Genomic DNA, 26839 nt, shown 5'->3' with positions numbered 1-26839 from the left:
TGCCATGGACTATAGCCCCCACCCTGGATCTGCCCCCATCCACCTTCCCTACAGCTCCTACCCAACATCCCCACAGTCCCTATCCCTATTGCCTTTATACACTTGCTTTGGCAAAACTGATGTGTATTTGGTCCTGCCAATAAAGCTTCTTTGAATCTTGAATCTTGACTGAGGGATATTATAAGAAAATGGGGACCAGAATGGGAGACATTTAAAGTCTATGGGGGCCAGAATGGAATACATTATAAATGTATGAGAACTAGAATGGGAGACATTATTAAATGTATGGGGGCCACAATGAGGGATAGTATTAGTTCATGGAGTCCAAACTGGGAAACTTTGTAAGTGTATGTGGGCCAGGATGGGGAATACTACAAGTTTATGGAGGCCAGAATGGGGGACATTTAAAGTTTGAAGGGCCAGAATAGGGAACATAATAAGTGTGGCTGTGAATAATATTATAGATATAATTTCATTTGTATCCTAATTGACATGGGATTATTAAACCCCCTTCCTTTGTGCAGCTGTAACAGGACAATTGGCTCAGCAGGGGCGGGGGGGGGGGGGGAAACAGCCCTCTCAGCTTCAAAAAATAAATTCACACCTCCACCAGCTAGCTAGTAACTAGCTCCTAATCTCCCTGTACCATGCCGTTTAACTGCTTTGTTCAGACAGCTAGGTTTTCATAATCAGAATATAGACTTTTCATATGTCCTGGCCATACATAAGTTACATTTTAGAGATCTCTGGTATACGTGCCAAATGCCTTCCAGGGCCTCAATTCATTCTAGCACCCCTGGTTGGGGAGATACGTAGAATGACTAGTAGGAGCCAGGGAGCAAAGCTGTGATTGGTCTCAACGTGTAGCAGGGGCTAGGCCGGATTCGATGACGCCTAAACCGCCTCCATAAGACTGTCCATTAAAGAGTTATGACCCATCAAGGCAAGGACCAGAGGTGACCACAAGCCTCCCATGTGGCAGTCCCTCTCCCACAAGCCAGACCTTTCATCTGACTGGTAACTGACTCTTATATTCTGCATTCTTTGTACTACCACTATTGTATTTGCATATCTGACCATTGTATATGTATAGCCATTGTGTATATGGTGTATTGTATAGTGTGCCCTTAAAGCAATTAAATATATAATTTAACCTTGGGCTGCTCCTTTATCTCGATCCATGAATCCACACGCCCATTTCTCGACTTAACTTTCCATGCTACTGGGGCTGGTTTCTGACCCGATATAATCCCTTTTACTGACCAGCCTTATATCTAACGAGGAACTGGTGGCAGTCCTACTGGGCTGCCAGGTGCTGTTTCACTGATGCTAGTGAAAGGGGCCTCTCAGCCTTTCAAGGTTAAGGGCGAGTGTGTTGCCACGTCAGTGACTGCGTGGGCCACATCCTCTCACTCCCCTTGTCTAATGGGCCTGTATGGACTGGGGTGTCTATGTAAAACTGTGCCAAACTGTCCTTAGGTGACCCAAGGAGGTGCGGAACATCACATTGGTGCAAGTAGGGAGACCGTACTATGTGATCCTTCTGATGTAATTGTGACGTCAGGTGGGGTGACGTGGTGCAGGTTCATCAAAGTGGCCAGAATGTGGGACATTATAAGTACATGGAACCACAGACAAGGAGGAGAAGACCCAGTGTACAATCCTGCCCTCGTGCACTGAAATCTGATTAGCAGAAAATTTCAAATGGTGATTAAAGAACCACAAGGCAGATTTCTTCATCAAAAGTATCAATTTAAACAGTATTACAGCACCATTACAACCATGTATTTACTTTGCATTGCAAAATTGCTCTGACAAGTTCTCTTTAAGCAGGAGTCCAAAAACAGATGTCTTTGTTAAAAGAAAATTATACATTTTCTGTCTGCAGGGACTACGGGGACCATATTAAGGCTTATCACCCTGGTACAATGTCTATTGAACATCATGCCCAATTCAGTCAGGTACGTAAATGAAGACCGATAATAGTAGCTAAGACATATCCAAGACTGATACTCCTGCTCGCGACCTTGTATAAAAGACTATTTTCAGTAGATGTTATATTTGATTTAAATTTATAAATTGTCCTTTATCATTCAACAGAAATTGAGAGCTATAGCTCGATTAAACAAGCCAATATCATTGGGTCTTCCCTGTGTGAATAATACAGACCTCTCAACCTACATGAACAACCCAAAGGTGCGGTCAGCATTACACATCCCGAAAGAACTGCCGCGGTGGGAGATCTGCAGGTAAATCTTTAACCCCTTTACCCCTGAGGGTGGTTTGCACGTTATTGACCAGGCCAATTTTTACAATTCTGACCACTGTCCCTTTATGAGGTAATAACTCTAACGCTTCAATGGATCCCGGTGATTCTGAGAATGTTTTTTCGTGACATATTGTACTTCATGACAGTGGTAACATTTCTTTGATATGACTTGCGTTTATTTGTGAAAACAAGTTTTTCACACCTGGATTTGGGGATCCTCTGCCATTCTTCCTTGCAGATCCTCTCCAGTTCCGTCAAGTTGGATGGTGAACGTTGGTGGACAGCCATTTTGAGGTTTCTTCAGAGATGCTCAATTGGGTTTAGGTCAGGCTCTGGCTGGGCCAGTCAAGAATGGTCACAGAATTGTTCTGAAGCCACTCCATTGTTATCTTAGCTGTGTGCTTAGGGTCATTGTCTTGTAAGAAGGTGAACCTTCAGCCAAGTCTGAGGTCCAGAGCACTCTGAAAGAGGTTTTCATCCAGGAAAAAAGGAAAAATCAAGCACAGCTGCACTGCTCCTCCCCCCACACTGGCTCCTGCAGGAGGATAGACCAGGAAATTAGGGGCTATATCATTACACCTCCTCACACACTGAGGAACTTGCTATAAACTATGGTGTGGGCGTGTTCTTCTTCGCTATGAGGGTTACTGGCTGCCTATGATTGGTCAGCAAGCATCATATAGGAAGAAGTACATGCCCCCAGGGAAAATTGTCTACTTTGTGATAACACCTACTTTGACTTAACTAAAATTAACAGATTATTGGCCAAATAATTGAATTATTAAAGAATTAATCCAGCATATTTTTTTTCTTATTTTACCGCTATAGTGGTGCCGTTAATCTTAATTCCCTGCACCTAGTATCACTCTTACCAGCCACTATCTTCATCTGTTTTGGCGCTGCTCCAGTCATTTTCTACAGTTTGTGACCTGTCAGATTGCTCCAGTGTTTGCTGGGCGAGTCAGAAGTCACAACTAAATGTAAGGCTATGAGATCCAGAAATATCATAGACGTACACTGAGAGTTTGTGACTATTACCACTGACTTCTGCTCCGTCAGAAGTTGCAGTCACAAGATGGTGGCACGGGACCAGAGCAGCGTCGGGAAGAGCAGAAGACGGCAGCTTTTAATAATAATACTGGGGTCAGGGAACTTAGATTAGTAGCACCAGTCCAGTGCTGAAATAAAATAAAAAAAGCTGGAGGGGTGCTTTAATATCTCCGCTTTGGAGTGGCAAAATAAAACAATAACAAAAGCGTATTATTCTGCTTTGCAGCCACTATTACATTGTGTGTCCACTTCAGCATGAAACATTTGGTGAAAGATCCTTTTTAATGCCTCATTTCATTATGAACTAAATTGCAGTATCGTCAGGAATGCAGCAACAGATAGAAGATGCAAAGGTGTAGATGAATTTAGCTTTCATTTAATTTATGCCTACATATGCAGTTTGGGGATGGTGTTTGATCTTACTGACAGACATAACAGCTGCTGAGTCACTGACTGAAGTGGTAGATGGGAGGCTGTATATATTGGAATGCAATACATTATCTTGAATGTGGCAGCAGGTTTTTGCTATGTAATCTGAAGACCGCAGTGGATAGAGGCTTGAACACAGAATTCAGGGATGTGTCACTTGTCAAAGTGCATGCGGTTTAATAACTGTTAAGGGTTTATCACTAAGAGATTAATAGTGCTGGACTAGTATTTCTTGAATGCATTCGCTGCTGACAATTTTCATTGCACTTTAAGACCCATTCACAAGTTCATAGAGCTGCATTATTGTTGTTTGCTTGCATATGGAGAGTTGCCAACTGTCTGCATATTTCTGAGCACTCCAAATAATTAGGCAATTTGCTTCTGATGTGCAAATTAGATACATGTCTGTAATTTTAGTAAGCCGGCTAACATTTACTGATTTGTCATGGGTTTACCATGACAGAGAGGAGCCAGAAGACCGCAGCATCTGATTTCTCCTACTCCTGCACTGATTAGAAGCACTTCACCTTCATATTAAATGGTGAAAGTTTATTTAAGCAGTGCAGGGGTTCATCTACTCAGTTGAGAGCTCCTGTAGCTTTAGCTGTGCACTGTTAGCAACTCCCATCTCCTATATAAACTGGGTCCTGGATAGCACTCGTTGTCAGAGTTAGCTTTTGCTGCATGAGTGGAGGTTATTTGTGGTAATTGGAGAAGGCGGTTGGTGGATTTATCTGTGATTGTTTCTAGGTTTTGAGTGTGTGATAATTACTTTTCTTCTCCTACTTTGATTAAATTCATCCTCCACTCATGGTGTTTACCTCTGTTGTTTATGTGTGCATATTTGTATGACTTTTTCGTTAGTGTATTATGGTACAATACGATTCCCCTCTTTCCTGGATTGGGGAAGGGTACAGGCTGAGGGCGGATTCAGGAGCTAAGACAAGGTACGTGGCCCCGGCGTCTTCACCATCAGAACAGGTCTTAACCAACAACCGAACAGGGTGAGCTAGGCCGCCCCTAACGTTAGGGACAGGGAAAGGAGCCCCTGGTTCCTAGACACTCGACAACAGTTGTGACATTACTATTATGTTTCTAAGTATCAGAATTCATAATGCTACTGATCCCACTCTTCTGAGCCATAGACTTATATTGCATACAATATTTATCATCCATCACGTTTTTCTACTCTCTCCATACAAAAATGTTTGCTAGCCCTGATTTTTGGGTAAGTTGTCCAGAAAAAGTTAAAAAGGTTGTGTTATAATGTCTATATTTAATCCATATCTGTCTGTTCACAGCGATGAAGTGTTTCGCTACTTTGAGACAGAAATTATAAGTTCACGTGACCAATACCTTCAGCTTCTGAATAAAAAGGTAATCAAAATACTTGCAAGCTGTTAATAATAAAGCACTGCATCTAAGGCCTCTTTTACATATCTATGTTACACATACTTGTTATATCCATCTTTGTCATGGATACAACATGTACCCATTACACAGGTCTGCAAAAAATACAATTTCAAGAGCTGTTTTGGTTATTCCATGTAATGTTTATGTTTTTTGGAGTGCTGAATCCGAAAATGACCTCCGTTTTGTCATAGGACATCATGTTTCCTGACAATTTAGGTATCTTAAAGAAGGCAATACCGCAAAATAAATGAAAATAGACTTATAAAATTAATTTTTTAGTACAAATTTTTCATGAAAATAATTAAACTGAAATGAGCTCACTAAAATCTATTTTTTTCCCTGTGAGGCTCCTTGTGAATAGCATCTGGAATGTCTCTCTGAAGCATCCAACAGTAGTCTGCCATCATTGTAATGCTCCATCTTCCCTGGTATCTTCTTTCAATCTCTTTAATGTCCTGGTGGAATCGTTAACCTTGCTCTTCACTCACAGCTCCCAAATTTTCAGTAAAGTTGTCAAGGTGGGAATGGATGAAATGCACTTTCAAACTTATCAGACAACCTAAAGCTTGAAATGCTTTCAGCATTCGTCTGATGATATTTTTGTAGTTCGGATCTTTTTTATTGCCTAAAAATTTCTCTACAACCTATTTAAATGCAATGAACCCTTCTTTTTGAGGATCTGTCATGGGATTGACAAACTGTTTATCAGCTATAAGCAGGCTCGGACTGGCCCACCAGAGAACCGGAGGATTTTCCGGTGGGCCCAGGCACTGACACCTGCTGGCATACTGTCCAGCAGCTGCCTAGGGCCCCCCACCGCTCCAGGGCCCACCCTCCGTTCCAGGCCCCCCCCCTTCCCCCGCGGCCGCCCGCCTCCCTCCTTGAAGATGATACTCACCCTGCTCCAGCGATGCCTGGTCTCGGCGTCTGCAGCTCCTCCTGAATGAGCGGTCACGTGATACCACTCATTAAGGTCATGAATATGCACATATTCATGAGCTTAATGAGCGGTATCACATGACCACTCACGCAGGAAGAAGATGCTGCGCCGGGAGTCGGGACAGAGCCAGAGGGAAGTCGGCGCGGCCGCGCGGTGTGTGGGACAGCCAGGTCAGGTGAGTATGAGGGGGGGATGAAGGAGGACATAAACCGGCGCGCCATGCAAGATGGGTGCGGGAGCGGGGGGTGGAGAGATAAGCCATGCATACAGGAGGGGGGTATATGAGCCATGCATTCAGGGAGGGGGGAATATGAGCCATGCATTCAGGGGGGGGGAATATGAGCCATACATTCAGGGGGGGTGGGAATATGAGCCAAGCATACAGGGGCAGGGGAATATGAGCCAAGCATACAGGGGCGGGAATATGAGCCATGCATACAGGAGGGGGAGTCATTATACAGTATTGAGCATCATGTGGGATCATTATACAGTATGGAGAACTGTGTGTGGCCATTGTACAGTATTGAGCATCATGTGTGGCCGTTGTACAGCATGGAGCATCATGTGTGGCCGTTATACAGTATGGAGCATCATGTGTGGCCGTTATACAGTATGGAGCATCATTTGTGGCCATTATATAGTATTGAGCATCATGTGGGATCATTATACAGTATGGAGAACTGTGTGTGGCCATTATACAGTATTGAGCGCTATGTGTGGCCATTATACAGTATGGAGTACTGTGTGGCCATTATACATTATGGAGCATCATGTGTGGCCATTATACACAATTGAGCATCATGTGTGGCCATTATACAGTATGGAGCGCTATGTGTGGCCATTATACAGTATGGAGCACTGTGTGGCCATTATACATTATGGAGCATCATATGTGGCCATTATACACTATGGAGCATCATGTGTGGCCATTATACACTATGGAGCATCATGTGTGGCCATTATACAGTATGGAGCATCATGTGTGGCCGTTATACAGTATGGAGCATCATTTGTGGCCATTATATAGTATTGAGCATCATGTGGGATCATTATACAGTATGGAGAACTGTGTGTGGCCATTATACAGTATTGAGCGCTATGTGTGGCCATTATACAGTATGGAGTACTGTGTGGCCATTATACATTATGGAGCATCATGTGTGGCCATTATACACAATTGAGCATCATGTGTGGCCATTATACAGTATGGAGCGCTATGTGTGGCCATTATACAGTATGGAGCACTGTGTGGCCATTATACATTATGGAGCATCATATGTGGCCATTATACACTATGGAGCATCATGTGTGGCCATTATACACTATGGAGCATCATGTGTGGCCATTATACAGTATGGAGCACTATGTGTGGCCATTATACAGTATGGAGCATCATGTGTGGCCATTATACACTATGGAGCATCATGTGTTGCCATTATACAGTATTGAGCATCATATGTGGCCATTATACAGTATGGAGAACTATGTGTGGCCATTATACCGTATGGAGCATCATGTATGGTGGCCGTTATACAGTATTGAGCATCATGTGTGGCTATTATGTGTGGCCATATTTTTTTTTGTTTATAATTATTGTATATAAAACAGTGTGATCAGCAGTGCTAAATGGCTGTTGTTGGGACGTGGATATGGGTGTGACTAGTTGTGAAATGGGTGTGGTCAGAGGCGTGGCCTAAAATTTGCCGCGGCACACGCCGCAAACTTTATACCTCCTTCCCTTCTTCAAAAGTTGGGAGGTATGGTACCGCATTTGCCAGATCATGGCAAGTGCCGCAAATCACATAGGGAATGAATGAGGCCGAATGCAGTGTTGCTGTAAGTGATCCGTTACGCGGCAGATGCAGAAAAACTGCCCGATCTGCTGCAAAAGGCGACTTTCACATCAGTGATTCTTGCCAAAGTCACTGCCGATAGTGTCATACTCACCAAAGGGGGAGGCAGCACTAAAAGTGCCTAGGGGAGCAGAAACTCTAAATACGGCCCTGGGGGCTACATTATATTCTGTGGGGGGATTGCATTATACTCAGGGTACTACATTATATTATGGGGGGCTACATCATATTATATGAGGGGTTACAGTATACTCTATGGGGGGCTGCATTATATTCTGTGGTGGGGCTGCATTATTCTCTCAGGGGACTACATTATATTATGGGGGGCTACATCATACTACATGAGGGGCTACAGTATACTCTATGGGGGGCTGCATTATATTCTGTGGTGGAACTGCATTCTCTCAGGGGACTACATTATATTCTGTGGTGGGTTGCATTATACTATATGAGGGGGGCTGCATTATACCCTATGAGGGTGCTACATTATATTCTATGGTGGGGACTGTGTTATACCTGAGGGGGTTGCATTATATTTTGTGGGGTGCTGCATTATATTCTATGAGAGGGGACAGCATTATATTTTATGAGGGGGCTACATTATATTCTGTGAGGGGGCTACCCCAACCCTTGCTATATTATTAAGACGTGAACTACCTTATATTATACCCTGATATTAGCGCTTTTTACCGCACAATTGGTGGTCTTGTATCTTATTTCTATGTAGCTACATAGTAGGCCCCAAGAATGATTTTCTCTGGTGGGCCCAAGGTGCTCCAGTCCGACGCTGGCTATAAGCCTTCTAATGTCTGGTCTGATGAACACACCTTCCTTCAAATTTGTTCCTATTGATGTTAATGGGGAAAAAAAAAATAAGCTGTCTGCTGATAATTCACACCAGAGTTTGTACAAGAACCTATAGGTTTGTGGCAAATCCTGACGTTTAGGATTTTTTTCAATTTTTTTCCGTTATCACCAAAGTACATGGAAATTATATGAAAATAATTAAACAGCTTTTTAGTTGGAGACCTTTGTTATAATTCATGGAGGTGTTCCTTTTTCGGGCATGCGCAGTTTGCGCTGCCCTTCGACTCACATCACATAATGGGACCTTACAGAGCAGGCGCCGGGGACGTTAAAGAAGGCACAGGAGGTGGCGCCCAGCGCACGGAGGGGCTGAGTGATGGCTGGGAGGCGTTTGTGTCCGGGGGGGGAAAGACATGCCCCCCGGACAGACTACAGGTATGTCAGGCAAATTAAAAAAACGAATATTGCAGCGTTGGAAGGGACCCCAAATAAAAGAGCCACCTTGACAGAATGCAGCATTAGTGCTGCACAAGATGGCTCTTTTAGTTAAAAACGCCAGGGGGGGTGACAGGTTCCCTTTAAAGCAGCATTAATATTGGACTACATGCACTAAGAGGGATCAATTTTGATAGTATTAGCTGGAAATGGTGAAACAAATGGTAACAGAAGAGAAGGAATTTATTCTTTTGTGTGAGATTGAATAATTACTACAATTTCACACACATTTTCAATGCTTTTCACATATAAACCTCAAAATTGCTACTGGTTGTTGTTAATCCTTTGCTGCAGACGTACCGCATCCTGGTGTATAGTGGAGACGCAGACATGGCGTGCAACTTTCTGGGTATTGAGTGGTTTGTGCATGACCTTGACCTAGAGGTAAGAAGACTTATGTAATAAATCTCAGAGATCTATTTCTGTCGCTCAGTAAAATTCTGATATGTACTCGTTACACACCAATGTTCACTTTTTATCTAATGATCTTCTATAGGTAGAGAAAACATACCATCCTTGGATGTACAAAGATGGAAAGCAGTCACAGATCGCTGGTTACGCAAAACAATATACCAACCTTACCCTTTTAACTGTAAAGGTATAAACTTGTCTTATTTCCATCTGGTCTTTTATTTGCTAGAAAATAATCTTAATATATACTTACCTTGTAATGTCTTCACATCCCGTTCCATCCAGATGTGTCCGGATCCCAGAATTCCAAGCGCTGGAAGTTCACCAACCTCCATATTGGGACACCCAAGTGATGGGTGTCTCAATATGGAAACTGCTGGTGGTACCAGCCTCTTGCGTGGTACCACCAGCAGAACACCATCACACCACACACACACTGTATACACCGTACGCACCACAGACAAACACACACTGTATATGCTGTACGCTCCACACACACACACTGTATACGCCGTACGCAGCCTCTTGCGCAGTACCACCAGCGGAACACCATCGCGAACACGCCGCCGCCGGGATCAGCTGAATGGTTTACTGACCGCTGCCATCTTTGTACAGGAGGAGGGCTTGTGCATTTTTAATGTGACTGCCGCTATCTGTCTGCACAAAGATGGCGGTGGTCTGATTTACTACGCCTGCACGAATTCCGCACAGGCGCAGTGAATCATTCGGCTGATCCCGGCGGCAGATGCACGACGTTTCTACGGGCAGAGGAAGCCGGGCACATTATAGGGGTTTTCTCACGAACAAAAGTTAATTTTAATAATGGTCTGTGTCTGACCATGTATGGAGCATACCACATCTCCTGGGCAGGGGAGGAAGCAAAAGACAATACTGACATTACACCAGGGGATCACAGAGGATTTAGTTTGTCAGGTAAAATATACCACTGACTGTTTTTAAAAAATATTTTACCTCACAAAATGTATAAAATGTTACCTTTACGTACTTTGATTTCATTTTAACACAGGGGGAGGGGTGAATGCACACAGGAAAGAGGACACATAGGGGGGAGACAATTCAAACGAGAGAACACATGAGGGAAGAAGACACAGCACAGTGGTGGAGAAAGAGAGAGCAGACAAGGGGGGAGAGCACATGGGGTACACAGGTCAAAGAAGAGATGACATGAGAGGAGAAGACAGCAGATGGGGAGAGAGAAAGCGCACAGGGGTGAGAGACAGAGCACAGGGGGGAGACAGCTCAAATGGGACAGCACATGAGGGGGGAACACAGCACAGGAAGGAGAGAGACTGCAGACAAGGGGGATAGCTCATGGGGTAGACATGTCAAAGAAGAGAGCACATGTTGCAGAGTGCGTCTTCTTGCAGTCACCGCTGTACTTAGGAGAGCTTCAATCAGCAAGATATCTTGAGTAAACAGTATTTACTTCATACTGGATAAACATGAGCTACAATTCAGTGTCACACAGTCCGTGCACTGAAGACAACACATTCATGAAGAAAAGCAAAACCGAAAGTAAGAAAACAACCAACCACTGAGAGCTTCCCTCCCCACATTACAGCAAGTATATTACTTTACACACTATCGCCATCTGCTGTCTGGTTAGTATAAAGTCCTCCTTTCACTTATAATAAGTCCCAATCTGTTGCATATGTGTTGTGAATTCTGTGGCTGAATTCACTCCTGTGGTCACAAGTGGTATTGCAGCCTCTGGGCTTCCTCCCTCAGGTGTTTTGGTGAGCTCGTTGGCTGCCTTGCTATTTAACTCCACCTGAGTCTGTCTTCCTTGCTCCTTGTCAATGTTCCAGTGTTGGATCTGAGCTACTGCATCTTTCCTGTGGCCTGCTGCTCTGCTAGATAAGTGTTACTTTGTTTTTGTTTTCCGTTTTTTCTGTCCAGCTGTGCTATTCTCTTTTGCTGGAAGCTCTGAGACGCAAAGGGTGCACCGCCGTGCCGTTAGTTCGGCACGGTGGGTCTTTTTGCCCCCCTTTGCGTGGTTCTGCTTTAGGGTTTTTTGTAGACTGCATAGTTCTCTTTGCTATCCTCGCTCTGTCTAGAATATCGGGCCTCACTTTGCTGAATCTATTTCATTCCTACGTTTTGTCTTTTCATCTTGCTAACAGTCATTATATGTGGGGGGCTGCCTATTCCTTTGGGGTATTTCTCTGAGGCAAGTCAGGCTTGTATTTCTATCTTCAGGCTAGTCAGCTCCTCAGGCAGTGCCGAGTTGCATAGGTAGTGTTAGGCGCAATCCACTGCTGCTTTTAGTTGTGTGAGGATAGGTTCAGGTATTGCAGTCTGCAGAGATTCCACGTCTCAGAGCTTGTTCTATTGTTTTTGGGTTATTGCCATATCACTGTATGTGCGCTGATTACTGCACACTGTGTTGCCTGATAGCACAGCATAACAGTACAAGGAGCCAAAACCAATGATTCTCAATAGAGGGAAAAAAGAAGTCCTGACATCATTTTTTTTTTCCTCAGCTCTGTCTTCAGTTTTTTTTTTTTTTTTTTTTTCCCCTAGACATTAGAGTGCTTCAGGACACAGCTGTGGACATGGATATTCAGGCTCTGTGCTCCTCAATGGATAATCTCGTTATAAATGTACAAAAGATTCAAGATACAATTGATCAGAAATCTATGCTAGAACCAAGAATTCCTATTCCTGATTTGTTTTTTGGTGACAGAACTAAGTTCCTGAGCTTCAAAAATAATTGTAAGCTATTTCTGGCCTTGAAACCTCATTCTTCTGGTAATCCTATTCAACAGGTTTTGATTATTATTTCTTTTTTGCGCGGCGACCCACAGGACTGGGCGTTTTCTCTTGCGCCAGGAGACCCTGCATTGAGTAATGTTGATGCGTTTTTCCAGGCGCTTGGATTGCTTTACGATGAGCCTAATTCAGTGGATCAGGCTGAGAAAAATTTGCTGGCTTTATGCCAGGGTCAGGATGATGTAGAAGTATATTGTCAGAAATTTAGGAAGTGGTCAGTACTCACTCTGTGGAATGAATCTGCACTGGCGGCTTGGTTCAGAAAGGGTCTCTCTGAAGCTCTTAAAGATGTCATGGTGGGATTTCCTATGCCTGCTGGTTTGAATGAGTCTATGTCCTTGGCCATTCAGATCGGTCGTCGCTTGCGCGAGCGTAAATCTGTGCACCATCTGGTGGTATTGTCTGAGAGTAAACCTGAGCCTATGCAGTGCGACAGGACTATGACTAAAGTTGAACGGCAAGAACACAGACGTCTGAACAGGCTGTGTTTCTACTGTGGTGATTCCGCTCATGCTATTTCTAATTGTCCTAAGCGCACTAGGCGGTTCGATAGCTCTGCCGTCATTGGTACTGTACAGTCCAAATTCCTTCTGTCCATTACCTTGATATGCTCTTTGTCATCGTATTCTGTCATGGCGTTTGTGGATTCAGGCGCTGCCCTGAATCTGATGGATTTGGATTATGCTAAACGTTGTGGATTTTTCTTGGAGCCTTTGCGGTGTCCTATTCCGTTGAGAGGAATTGATGCTACACCTTTGGCCAAGAATAAGCCTCAGTACTGGGCCCAGCTGACCATGTGCATGGCTCCTGCACATCAGGAAGTTATTCGCTTTCTGGTACTGCATAATCTGCAAGATGTGGTCGTATTGGGGTTGCCATGGCTACAAACCCATAATCCAGTATTGGATTGGAACTCTATGTCGGTAACCAGCTGGGGTTGTCAGGGAGTACATGGTGATGTTCCATTTTTGTCTATTTCGTCATCCATTCCTTCTGACATCCCAGAGTTCTTGTCTGACTTTCAGGATGTATTTGAAGAGCCCAAGTCTGATGCCCTACCTCCGCATAGGAATTGTGATTGTGCTATCAATTTGATTCCTGGTAGTAAATTCCCTAAGGGTCGTTTATTTAATTTGTCCGTGCCTGAACACACCGCTATGCGCAGTTATGTGAAAGAATCCCTGGAGAAGGGACATATTCGCCCATCGTCATCACCATTGGGAGCAGGGTTCTTTTTTGTAGCCAAAAAGGATGGTTCGCTAAGACCGTGTATTGATTACCGCCTTCTTAATAAGATCACTGTTAAGTTTCAGTATCCCTTGCCATTGATATCTGACTTGTTTGCTCGGATTAAGGGGGCTAGTTGGTTTACTAAGATTGATCTTCGTGGTGCGTATAATCTGGTGAGAATCAGGCAGGGAGATGAATGGAAAACGGCATTTAATACGCCCGAGGGTCATTTTGAGTATCTGGTGATGCCGTTCGGACTTGCCAATGCTCCATCTGTTTTTCAGTCTTTTTTGCATGACATTTTCCGTGAGTATCTGGATAAATTCCTGATTGTTTACTTGGATGACATTTTGATCTTCTCTGATGATTGGGAGTCTCATGTGAAGCAAGTCAGAATGGTTTTCCAGGTACTGCGTGCTAATTCCTTGTTCGTGAAGGGATCAAAGTGTCTCTTCGGTGTGCAGAAAGTTTCATTTTTGGGGTTCATCTTTTCCCCTTCTACTATCGAGATGGATCCGGTTAAGGTCCAGGCCATCCAGGATTGGACTCAGCCGACATCTCTGAAAAGTCTGCAGAAATTCCTGGGCTTTGCTAATTTTTATCGTCGCTTCATCTGTAATTTTTCTAGCATTGCCAGACCATTGACCGATTTGACCAAGAAGGGTGCTGATTTGGTTAATTGGTCTTCTGCTGCCGTGGAAGCTTTTCAGGAGTTGAAGCGTCGTTTTTGCTGTGCCCCTGTGTTGTGTCAACCAGATGTTTCTCTTCCGTTCCAGGTCGAGGTTGATGCTTCTGAGATTGGAGCAGGGGCGGTTTTGTCACAGAGAGGTTCTGGTTGCTCAGTGTTGAAACCATGTGCTTTCTTTTCCAGGAACTTTTCTGCTGCTGAGCGTAATTATGATGTGGGCAACCGAGAGTTGCTGGCCATGAAGTGGGCATTCGAGGAGTGGCGTCATTGGCTTGAGGGAGCTAAGCATCGCGTGGTGGTATTGACTGATCATAAGAATCTTACTTATCTCGAGTCTGCCAAGCGCTTGAATCCTAGACAGGCCCGTTGGTCGTTATTTTTTGCTCGTTTTGATTTTGTGATTTCGTACCTTCCGGGCTCTAAAAATGTGAAGGCGGATGCTCTGTCTAGGAGTTTTGTGCCCGACTCTCCGGGGTTATCTGAGCCAGCGAGTATCCTCAAGGAAGGAGTCATTGTGTCTGCCATCTCTCCTGATTTGCGGAGAGTGTTGCAGAAATTTCAGGCTAATAAACCTGATCGTTGTCCGGCCGAGAAACTGTTTGTCCCTGATAGGTGGACTAGTAAAGTTATCTCTGAACTTCATTGTTCGGTGCTGGCTGGTCATCCAGGAATCTTTGGTACCAGAGAGTTAGTGGCTAGATCCTTCTGGTGGCCATCTCTGTCACGGGATGTGCGTGCTTTTGTGCAGTCCTGTGGGATTTGTGCTAGGGCTAAGCCCTGCTGTTCACGTGCCAGTGGGTTGCTTTTGCCCTTGCCGGTCCCGAAGAGGCCTTGGACACATATTTCGATGGATTTCATTTCTGACCTTCCCGTTTCTCAAAAGATGTCGGTCATTTGGGTGGTCTGTGATCGCTTTTCTAAAATGGTCCATCTGGTGCCCTTGGTTAAATTGCCTTCCTCCTCTGATTTGGTGCCTTTGTTCTTCCAGCATGTGGTTCGTTTGCATGGCATTCCTGAGAATATTGTTTCTGACAGAGGTTCCCAGTTTGTCTCGAGGTTCTGGCGAGCCTTTTGTGGTAGGATGGGCATTGACCTATCTTTTTCCTCGGCCTTCCATCCTCAGACTAATGGCCAGACCGAACGAACCAATCAGACCTTGGAAACATATCTGAGATGTTTTGTTTCTGCTGACCAGGATGATTGGGTGTCATTTTTGCCGTTGGCTGAGTTCGCCCTTAATAATCGGGCCAGCTCGGCTACCTTGGTCTCTCCATTTTTCTGCAATTCTGGGTTCCATCCTCGTTTCTCTTCAGGACAGGTTGAGTCTTCGGACTGTCCTGGTGTGGATTCTGTGGTGGACAGGTTGCAGCAGATCTGGACTCAGGTAGTGGACAATTTGACCTTGTCCCAGGAGAAGGCTCAGCTTTTCGCTAATCGTAGACGCCGTGTGGGTCCCCGACTTCGTGTTGGGGATCTGGTTTGGTTATCTTCTCGTCATATTCCTATGAAGGTTTCCTCTCCTAAATTTAAACCTCGTTTTATTGGTCCGTATAGGATTTCTGAGATTCTCAATCCGGTGTCTTTTCGTCTGACCCTCCCAGACTCCTTTTCCATACATAATGTATTCCATAGGTCGTTGTTGAGAAGATACGTGGCACCTATGGTTCCATCTGTGGAGCCTCCTGCCCCTGTTTTGGTGGAGGGGGAATTGGAGTATATTGTGGAGAAAATTTTGGATTCTCATGTCTCTAGACGGAAACTCCATTATCTGGTCAAATGGAAGGGTTATGCTCAGGAGGATAATTCCTGGGTTTTTGCCTCTGATGTCCATGCCCCAGATCTTGTTCGTGCCTTTCATGTGGCTCATCCTGGTCGGCCTGGGGGTTCTGGTGAGGGTTCAGTGACCCCTCCTCAAGGGGGGGGTACTGTTGTGAATTCTGTGGCTGAATTCACTCCTGTGGTCACAAGTGGTATTGCAGCCTCTGGGCTTCCTCCCTCAGGTGTTTTGGTGAGCTCGTTGGCTGCCTTGCTATTTAACTCCACCTGAGTCTGTCTTCCTTGCTCCTTGTCAAGGTTCCAGTGTTGGATCTGAGCTACTGCATCTTTCCTGTGGCCTGCTGCTCTGCTAGATAAGTGTTACTTTGTTTTTGTTTTCCGTTTTTTCTGTCCAGCTGTGCTATTCTCTTTTGCTGGAAGCTCTGAGACGCAAAGGGTGCACCGCCGTGCCGTTAGTTCGGCACGGTGGGTCTTTTTGCCCCCCTTTGCGTGGTTCTGCTTTAGGGTTTTTTGTAGACTGCATAGTTCTCTTTGCTATCCTCGCTCTGTCTAGAATATCGGGCCTCACTTTGCTGAATCTATTTCATTCCTACGTTTTGTCTTTTCATCTTGCTAACAGTCATTATATGTGGGGGGCTGCCTATTCCTTTGGGGTATTTCTCTGAGGCAAGTCAGGCTTGTATTTCTATCTTCAGGCTAGTCAGCTCCTCAGGCAGTGCCGAGTTGCATAGGTAGTGTTAGGCGCAATCCACTGCTGCTTTTAGTTGTGTGAGGATAGGTTCAGGTATTGCAGTCTGCAGAGATTCCACGTCTCAGAGCTTGTTCTATTGTTTTTGGGTTATTGCCATATCACTGTATGTGCGCTGATTACTGCACACTGTGTTGCCTGATAGCACAGCATAACACATATGCCAACAGCACAGACGGGAGAAGTCAGCACATGGGGAAAGAGAGAGTGGATAGGTGGGTGAGCACATGGGGGGGAGAGATTCTCGATGCTGCAAAGCCTGCCCTCATCGTGACATTACCCCCCTCCCGATGCAAAAGCATAGGGCCTCCATCTAGTCTAAACATATTTGTCACAGTTTACAATTAATCTCTCTTGCAGATTGGAACTCCAACTGTATTTTGCGGGAAGGCCTGGCAGCAAGTGTTCAACATGGGGGGACATGACAAATTTCTATTCAAATCAATAAGTTGTCAGGGCAAACTATGAATGTTTTGCACAGATCTCCCCTACACAATAATGCAGTGACATTGTCTCATCTCACTGTAAGAATGCCTTCTCTACTCTTTTGCATTCAGTTTCTTATGGTACATTCACACTTTGTGTTTTTGACTCATTTCCCCCCTCATTTTTTCAGCACTTTTTAGTAGAGAAAAAAATGCAGAATTTTACTGTACCAGCAGAAAGTGAAATCTCATTGACACATTTTTTATTTTATTTTTGTAAATTTCAACCAGTTTCAAATCTGCAGCATGTCGATTCTTTCAGCATTTTTGCAGCATTTTTCAACCATACTAGTGAAAGGGACATTAACACATCAAAAACCACATACAAAACACGTTTAGTCCAGTATTATCTGGCAACATTTTCAGCCCCTTTGAGATTCCACCTCATCTCCGCCTCCACCTCGCATCGCCCACTCTTGGAAAAACTCCACTTCCTCACCATGGCTTCATGAATCACACATTAACAATTCCTATCGAACACCAGATCACATATATAGCCATTAGCTTTTGTTTTGGCCAAAATATTTTTTAAGCTGCCACCACAACAAGGTATACTCTTTTGGCTGGGCCCTACTGTACTCTAACCTAGTAAACATTTCTTAAAATACCCAATACTATTTTTAAGTATATTTTTATTTATTTTTGTTTTAGAGAAGGAGTCACGCCATGATCAGACCACGTATTACATCACATAGTAACCGAATAATATCACGTGCAAAGAAAAATTACCATCACACCATGGCCAGACCACATATTACACCAAATAGTGACCGAATAATACCACATACAAGCCACAATTATCATGACATTATCATCAGATCGCATATTGCCACCACATAGCGACCGTATAATACCACATATAAGGAACAAATACCATCACACCATGGCCAGACCACATGTTACCAACACATAGTGACTAAATAATATCATGTGCAAGGGAAAAATACCGCAAAACCATGACAAAACCACATATTACCACAACATAGTGATTGAATAATACCACATACAAGGGACAAATACCATTTCATTATGGCCGGACCACATATTACCATCACTTAGTGACCGTATAATTCCACATGCAAGGGAAAAATATCATCAAACCATGGTCGAACCACATTACCACCACATAGTGACTGAATAATACCATGTACAAGGGAGAAATACTGCCATACCATGACCAGACCACATATTTCCACCACATAGCGACTAAATAATACCACATGCAAGGGACAACTATCGCCACACCATAACTAGACCACATATTGCAACAAAATAGTGACCGAATAATGCCACATACAAGGGACAAATACTGCCACACCATGAGCAGATCACATATCACCACCACATACTGATCATTAATAGAAAAACAAAATTCTAATATTACCACAAGTGCCATTATACACAGGAGCTATGTACATAGTACACAGTGTATAATGTCAGTATAGAGGTAAGGCTGGTTTCACATTTGCGTTTTTTGCCGCTGCGTTTTAACGCAAAAAAAGCATGCGTTTTTTCCCCCCTATATTTAACATTAAAAACGCATGCATTTTTTTGTGTATGCGTTTTGCCGCGTTTGACGACGCATGCGTCGTTTCTATGCTTGCGTTTTGTTGCGGAAATGCAACATGTAGTAATTTCTAGAGGCGTTTTTTGCGGCAAAAAAACGTATTGCTGTCTATGTAAACGCATGTGTTTTTTAGCACATGCATTTTGTTGCATTTTTTAACGCATGCGTTTCCATAGAGAAAAACAATTGTACACACTTTTAAGCCACCCCCCACCATCAAGGTGATAAAGGGATCCAAACCCTAACCCTAACCCATCAAGGTGATAAAGAGATCCAAACCCTAACCCTAACCCTAGGGATCCAAACCCTATCCCTAACCCTAACCCATCAAGGTGATAAAGGGATCCAAACCCTAACCCTAACCCTAACCCTAGGGATCCAAACCCTAACCCTAACCCTAGGGATCCAAACCCTAACCCTAGGGATCCAAACCCTAACCATTTCTATTTATAGTGGGTTTTCTAGTTGATTTTTTATGATCGGCAGCTGTCACACAAAAGACGCTTTTTATTCCAAAAAATATTTTTTGCGTTACCACATTTTGATAGCTACAATTTTTCCATATTTTGGTCCACAGAGTCATGTCACACTCCCTCTGTAGTCCCATTGGCGGTGTCTGGATCTTGATTTTTCTCTTGTGAAATTTCTCATCATGCTTTTAAAAAACGCAAACGCGTTAAAAAACCCATGTAAACGCGGCTTTTTTTTACCGCATACGAAAACGCATGCGTCTAAAAAACGCAGTGTTTGAACGCGTTTACATGCGTTTTTTTCACCACCTGTGGATGCGTTTTTAATGCTGCGTTTTTTTAACGCAAGTGTAAAACTAGCCTAGTACAGTGATCAGTGGTGACAGTATACACAGGAGCTCTGTATATAGTGTCAGTGTACAGGTAATACAGGAATCACCATTGACATTACACATAGGATTTCTGTATATGTTAGCACTATGCCGACTTCCCGGCGTGTCAGGTCACTCACTCGCACTGCAGTTGGCTCCTCTTCCACATGCTCAACATGCTCCCAGCATCACTTCCAGCCTGGCCTCTGGCTATGTGCTAAGGGCAGGTGCGCGCTCCCGCCCTATTAAAGGGCCAGCGCGTGCACTTGCTAATATGTATGTATTGCTTCCTCTCCACTGGGGATGTGCTTGAGCAACATTCCTGTTTCGTTCTATCAGGGCCGGCTCCAGGTTTTTGAGGGCCCCGGGCAAAAGAGTCTCAGTGGGCCCCTCCTTTATCACATATCATGATTCATGATCACATAACACAGCCATGTAGTATATAACACAGCCACGTAGCATATAACACAGCCATGTAGTATATAACAGCCCATATAGTATAGCACAGCCACATATTATATAACACGGCCCATGTAGTATATAGAAGAGCCAAGTAGTATATAGCACAGCCCACGTAGTATATAGAACAGTCATGTAGTATATAGCACAGCCCACGTAGCATATAATAGCTCATATAGTATATAGCACAGCCACAAAGTATATAGAACAGCCACGTATCATATAACAGCCCACGTAGTATATAACGTGGCCCACGTAGTATATAGAACAGCCATGTAGTATATAGCACAGCCCACGTAGCATATAACAGCCCATATAGTATATAGCACAGCCACATAGTATATAACACGGCCCAGGTAGTATATAGAACAGCCATGTAGTATATAGCACAGCCCACGTAGCATATAACGGCCCACATAGAATATAACAGCTCACGTAGTATATAACACAGCCATGTAGTATATAGCACAGACATGCAGTATACAGCACAGCCCCCCTCCCCCCCAAGAATGGCACCATAGTCCAGTACTCACTGTTATAGTTAAAAAAAAAAAAAAACACTCCTCACCCCTCAACGTGTCCGTGCTGCTCTCTGCTCTGGTCTCGGCGGCTGCCGCTGCACTGCCTGACACACAGCGAGTGCGTGATGACGTTATCGCGCACCCGCAGCGGCATGATGGGAGAGGGAGCGTCAGGTGACGCTCTCTCCTCCTTCATTTGCTTTGAACTTTACTGGCAGATGCCGATATAGTTCAATGCGTCGGCGGGGGAGTTGGCGCTGGCGACAGGCGGGCCCCCCCCTGCCTCACAGAGGCCCCGTAGCGGCTGCATGATGTGCTGCTAGCTGAGGGCCCCCCTAGGCAGCTGCCTGCCCCTAACGCCGGCCCTGAATGGGGCCCCCTGTCTCACCAGGGCCCCAGCACTTGCCCGGGTATGCCGGGTGCTGACGCCGACCCTGCATTCTATGTTGTGTAAGGTCGCATACCAGTGCAGGTCCTGCCTGCTATACTCTAAGTACAAATCCTACCTGCTGTACTACAATTACAAATCCAGCCTGTCATACTCTAAGAACAGATCCTGCTTGCTGCACTCAGAAGCAAATCCTGCTTGCTGCACTCAGAAGCTAATCCTGCTATCTTCACTCAGAAGCTAATCCTGCTAGCAGCACTAAGAAGCTAATCCTGCTAGCTACACTCAGACGCAAACTCTGTCTCTGATACAAGCTTTGCCTGCTGCTCCATTCTGTCTGTCCTCTGGGTCCAGCTGCTGTACGACCGTTGGTCTGTCCTGGAGTGGCACCTGGCGTTCATCGGGAGCCAAGTCTAACCTCACCATCAGAGGCTCTAGTGAATAGTCAGGTGATCACTTAGTCATGCCCCTCCAGGCTCTCCGTGGCCCGTGGTTCCTCAAACCACGACCGTGACAGACTCCATACTGCTCACATGTGACTACATCCTGCCCCCATATGATTCAATCCTGCCCCATGTTATCTCCATTCTGCCCCATGTCATCTCCATTCTGCTCCTACGTGTCTCCATTCTGCCCCATGTCATCACCATTCTTCCCCCATATCGTCTACATTCTGCCTTGTCTGATCTCCTATCGTGTCCCCATAGTGGTGCGTTACAAAGAAAAAAGTTTCTCCTTACCTGTCCGCGGTGTAGTGGCGTCATCTTCCTTCATCTACCTGAGGTACGGACGAGCCGGTGCATGATAGTGACGTCATATGCTGGCGACGTGCACGCCAACGTCAGTTGCTGGCCTGTAATTGTCTGGCAGCTGTTAACTATTAGGGTAAGTTCACACAGGGTGTTTTTGCTGCGTTTTTTTTCTGCAGCAAAACCATCATCATCTTGGCAGGAAAGAAGCTGTGCCAAAAACGCAGGTTTAAGTGCGTTTTTGTTGCGTTTTTTTCATGCATTTTTTTTCTCTTTTTGCATGCCAATAAAGTTGAGTGGACACAGAGAAAAAAAAACAACTTCCTGTAGATTGACAGGATAGAATAGATAGATAGAATAGATAGAATTGAATAGATACATTTCCTGCGGTAACCTCTTCCCCGGCATTTTCCCACGGTGTAGATGTAACTTCAGGTCAGGCTGTGAGGGAGTGCAGGCTCGGTGACATCACCGCTCGCTAATGAGCCTGCACCTGCTCCGTCTCATTCATTCCCCAGTCGCTTACAGCCAGGGGTGGTCATATTAGCAGCGCTCCCGGTTATAATCTTTATCTCCCCCAGATTCTGTGTGGGACACTCGTTATATTGGACTACAACGGAGCAGGGAGCATACTTTTGCTTTTTTATTTTATTTTTATTACAGAAGATCGACGGCTTCACTTGGAATGGCAGAACAATAAAAAGATGGCCAAAAACTGTGTGGTGTTTTATTTCATTAAAATACTTTTTTTCTTACTGTGTGTGTTTATTTAACTCTTTAATTACTATAGGATTAGTAATGGATAGGTGTCTTATTGACGCCTCTCCATTACTAAGCCAGCTTAATGTCACCTTTCAATAGGAAGGTGACATTGACCCCTCATTACCCAGCTTGCCACTGCTACAGGGCAAGTGGGAAGAGCCAGGCAAAGCGCCAGAATTGGCACATCTAATAGATGCACCTTTTCTGGGCAGCTGTGGGCTGCTATTTTTAGGCTGGGGGGGCCTATATCAATGGCCCCTTACCAGCCCCCAGCTGTGAGGTTTAGCAAGGCTGGTTGTCAAAAATGGGGGGGACCCCACGCCGTTTTTTTAAATTATTTATTTAAATTTAAATAAAGCGTGAGGACCCCTCTATTCTTGATAACTAGCCTTGCTGAAGCTGACAGCTGGGGGTTGCAGCCCCCAGCTGTGAGTTTTGTCTGGCTGGTTATCAAAATTAAGGGGGCACTCACGCCGTTTTTTAAATTTATTTATTTATAGCACAGGAGCGGCAGATGAAAACGTTCATCTGCCGCTCCTGCTCTCACTGTAATTAGCGGCTGTAGGTGTCAGATTTTGGGAGCAGTAGTCCCATCAGCTGACACCAGTGACCAGAGGTGAAGTTTACACCTTCGATCACAGCTGAGTGCTCCCCACTGTCTTCTGACAGCATGGGAAGCGTGGCTCTCTGACCAGCGGGGAGGATTTCCCTGCCGATCAGAAGCGGTGTTTGCCGCGCTGTCATGCATATGACAGCGTGTCAAACACTGTATTGTCAGACCCTCCATTCAAGTGAATGGGGATTGCATCCGTTCTGCTGGATGACAGACTGCATGAACGCATCTAGATGTAGCAGAGCCGAGTGTGACGTCACATCCGGCTCTCCTTGACTTTTCTGCAGCAAATATGCTGCAAGAAAAGTCAACCTTGCGTATTTGCAGCGTTTTTCACCATCCTTTCAAGTCAATGCGTGGAGAATGCTGGAAAAACGCTGAAAGAAGTGACATGCCCAATGTAAAAAAAAAACGCAGAAAGCACAAAATACTGATCACACAAAAACCCAATGTGTTCGCATGAGAATTCTGAAATCTCATAGGCTTTGCTGGTACTGTAAAAAGCAGCTGAAATTTAGCAGGGGAAAAAAAAATAAAAAATCGAAGCAAAAACACCCTGTGTGAACTTACCCTTACCGTGCGGAAAGCCTCCTGCATGGTAATAGATTCCAACTGAGCGTGCGTCCTCACATCCTCACAGTTACTGACCCCTCTGCTCATCAGACCCCGTACTCCAGTAAGGACAGTAATGCCCTGATGGAGGCCCTGCACATACCCTTATACTTCTGGAAACCTTGGCTAAACACTTAATATTTATTGTCTTGCTATATATCTGATTTTCCTTTTTTGCTTATTTTTTAGAATAATGTTAGATAGCACAGTATAAAACTCTCATAAGATCCATTCTTTGCCTGGGGATCTTACATTCCGAATGTTAGAAAAAAAACTATATTTTCAATGTTTTTTCTTTGATTGACAGGGAGCTGGTCACATGGTGCCAACGGACAAACCTTTGGAGGCTTTTCAAATGTTCAAACGATTCATCGATAATGAGCCCTTCTAGGCCTCCAGTCCAAACTCATGGCACAATGGATCACTCGTGACTGCTTCTACGTTACTGTTCCCATAGAACAGTTTGCTTAAATGTTATGGATGGCTTTCCAGTATTGGTAAATTGTCAGTCGCCTAGCAACAATAAATTTTTCTTATACAAAAGCAAGGCAAAGATTTCTCATGATTATTGTAGATTGTACCATTTTTCGTGCAGAAGATGTAACTAAAAGGGAACCTGTCAGCGGATTGTGCACAGCAACCTACAGACACTGTCAGGTCGGCACCATTATACAGATTAAATTGATACCTGGGTTGATGAAATCAGTCTTGTGGTTGTTGTTTAATCTTCATTTGTGGGCAGGGCTTTATGTGGTGCTCTGATTACATATTCATCTGTATGGCTTATGTCAGGTCACTGATCCCTCAGCGACCTGCCCCCTATTTTACATACTGAATAAAAAAATAAAAAAAGTTTAACAATCATCATGCAGGCGGCAGTGGAGGTTCCTGCGCTGTAACATGATTAGCATGATGCAATGTATGATATGCATACATTCATTTTAATAAGGCTGTGTGCACACGTTGCATTTTTTTCACGGTTTTTCCTGATAAAAACGCTATAAAACCGCAAAAAAAAAAGCATACTATAAGCATCTCATCATTTAGAATGAATTCCGCATGTTTTGTGCACATGATGCGTTTTTTTCCACGGAAAAAACGCATCGCGGTAAAAACCGCAGCATGTTCATTAATTTTGTGGGTTTTTTGCGGATTTCCCACTACAAAATGCATTGGGAAATATCCGGAAAAAAAAACGCGGCAAAACCCGCATGCAGATTTCTTGCAGAAAATGTCCGGTTTTTCTCAGGAATTTTCTGCGAGAAATCCTGAACGTGTGCACATAGCCTTAGTCTTATTGTTTTGTTAGAAAAAAAAAAATATCTTAATCAAAATGGTGCCGGACAGTCGTGCCTGTGCAGTGGCATCTATCGTGTTCTGATAGATGCTACTACGCTGGCGCCATTTTGCTAGAGAAACAAATTTAAGCTCCATCAAGATGCGCAATGGCACCTATCAGATCACCGATAAATGTTACTGCACAGGTGTCACCATTTTGATGAAGACAATTTTTTTTTCTCTAGCAAAATGCCACCTGCGCCATCTTGATGGAGCCTAAATTTTTTTCTTTAGTAAAATGGCACTGACAGTGGCACCTGCGCAGTAGTATCTATCAGAACGAGAGATGCTACAGCGCAACCTCCGGCGCCATTTTGATTCAGATAAATTATGCATATTATACATCATATAATGCTCCGGTGCAGGCGCCAGTGCCTACATGATGAATGTTAATTTTTTTTTGTTTTTCAAACAACGGTATATACAGTATGTAAGAATAGGAGGCAGGTGTCACGATAGGATTCGCCCTGTTCCCCGGGATACCTCAGATGGTGAGGATGCCGGGTCCTCCACCCGTGCCCTGTCTCCTAACTGCAGCCCTGTGTCTGTCCCTTTCCCCCACTCGGGGAAGAGAGACAAGGGTAAAAGAAATTTCCACTCACATACTCTCACAAATAACAGAGGTATTCACCAGGGTGTGAAGGATGGGGGAAGAAATTAAGGCAGGTAAGGATGAGGAATTTCCAAGTGTATAAACCAAGCAACAATCGCACAATGAACTCCAGTTCTCCAGACCCCAGCTCTTCACTCTCCAGGTCTATCTAGCAAGTGCTAACTCAGACAAGGATCTGGCTAGAAGGCCTAGCTTTTATAGGAGAGAGGAGTGGCTAACCGATAACAGCTGAAAGCAGGGATTTCCACATGGTCAATTAACCCCTGTCCTACTGAAAGAAAACAAACACATTTAATACACCGGAGAAGTGCTTCTTCTCAGCGGTGAAGCAGGAGCCATCAGACGCTGCTGTCTTCTAGTACTGCTCTTTCACGGTAACTCCATGACAGTACCCCCCCCCCTTCTACAAGGGACCTCCGAAACCTCAGGGCCTGGTTTATCTGGGTGGGTCACATGAAAGGCCTGAACCAGTCTCGTCGCATGGACGTCAGAAGCTGGAACCCACATCCTCTCCTCAGAACCGTACCCCTTCCAATGTACCATGTATTGAAGTGACCGACGAACAAGAAGAGAGTCTAAGACCTTTGCTATCTGGAACTCCATATTACCATCGACAACGACAGGAGAAGGTGGCAGAGGTGAAGGTCCTGTCGATGCCACGTACTTCTTGAGAAGTGAACGGTGAAAAACATTATGGATTTTAAAATTAGGTGGCGGAGCAAGGCGGAATGCTATCGGATTTATGACGGCTAAGATCTTAATAAGGACCAATAAACCTGGGACCCAATTTCCAAGATGGAACCTTTAGCTTAACCCCTTCACGCTGCAGCCCTTTTTCGTTTTTGCGTTTTCGTTTTTCGCTCCCCTCCTTTCCAGAGCCATAACTTTTATATTTTTCCATCAATGTGGCCATGTGAGAGCTTATTATTTGTGGGACGAGTTGTACTTTTGAAGGGCACCATTGGTTTTACCATGTCTTGTACTAGAAA

At 44.5% G+C, this 26839-nt stretch overlaps 1 protein-coding gene across 1 annotated transcript in view; it reads left to right on the top strand.

Moving 5' to 3' along the window:
• Positions 1-24601, top strand: part of LOC138665051 (lysosomal protective protein-like) — a 131802-nt gene extending 107201 nt beyond the window's left edge. Inside the window, exons 10-15 of the mRNA XM_069752202.1 lie at positions 1889-1961; positions 2101-2249; positions 5050-5125; positions 9551-9640; positions 9753-9854; positions 24207-24601. Coding sequence (XP_069608303.1) covers positions 1889-1961; positions 2101-2249; positions 5050-5125; positions 9551-9640; positions 9753-9854; positions 24207-24290 — 574 coding nt within the window. The 3' untranslated portion in view covers positions 24291-24601. The remainder of the gene's footprint in view (positions 1-1888; positions 1962-2100; positions 2250-5049; positions 5126-9550; positions 9641-9752; positions 9855-24206) is intronic.
• The last annotated feature ends 2238 nt before the right edge of the window (positions 24602-26839 follow it).

Source organism: Ranitomeya imitator, chromosome 2 (genome assembly GCF_032444005.1).
Source record: "Ranitomeya imitator isolate aRanImi1 chromosome 2, aRanImi1.pri, whole genome shotgun sequence".
Taxonomy (NCBI): domain Eukaryota; kingdom Metazoa; phylum Chordata; class Amphibia; order Anura; family Dendrobatidae; genus Ranitomeya; species Ranitomeya imitator.
Note: the sequence above shows the minus strand (reverse complement) of the source record. Positions and strands in the feature narration are given on the sequence as shown.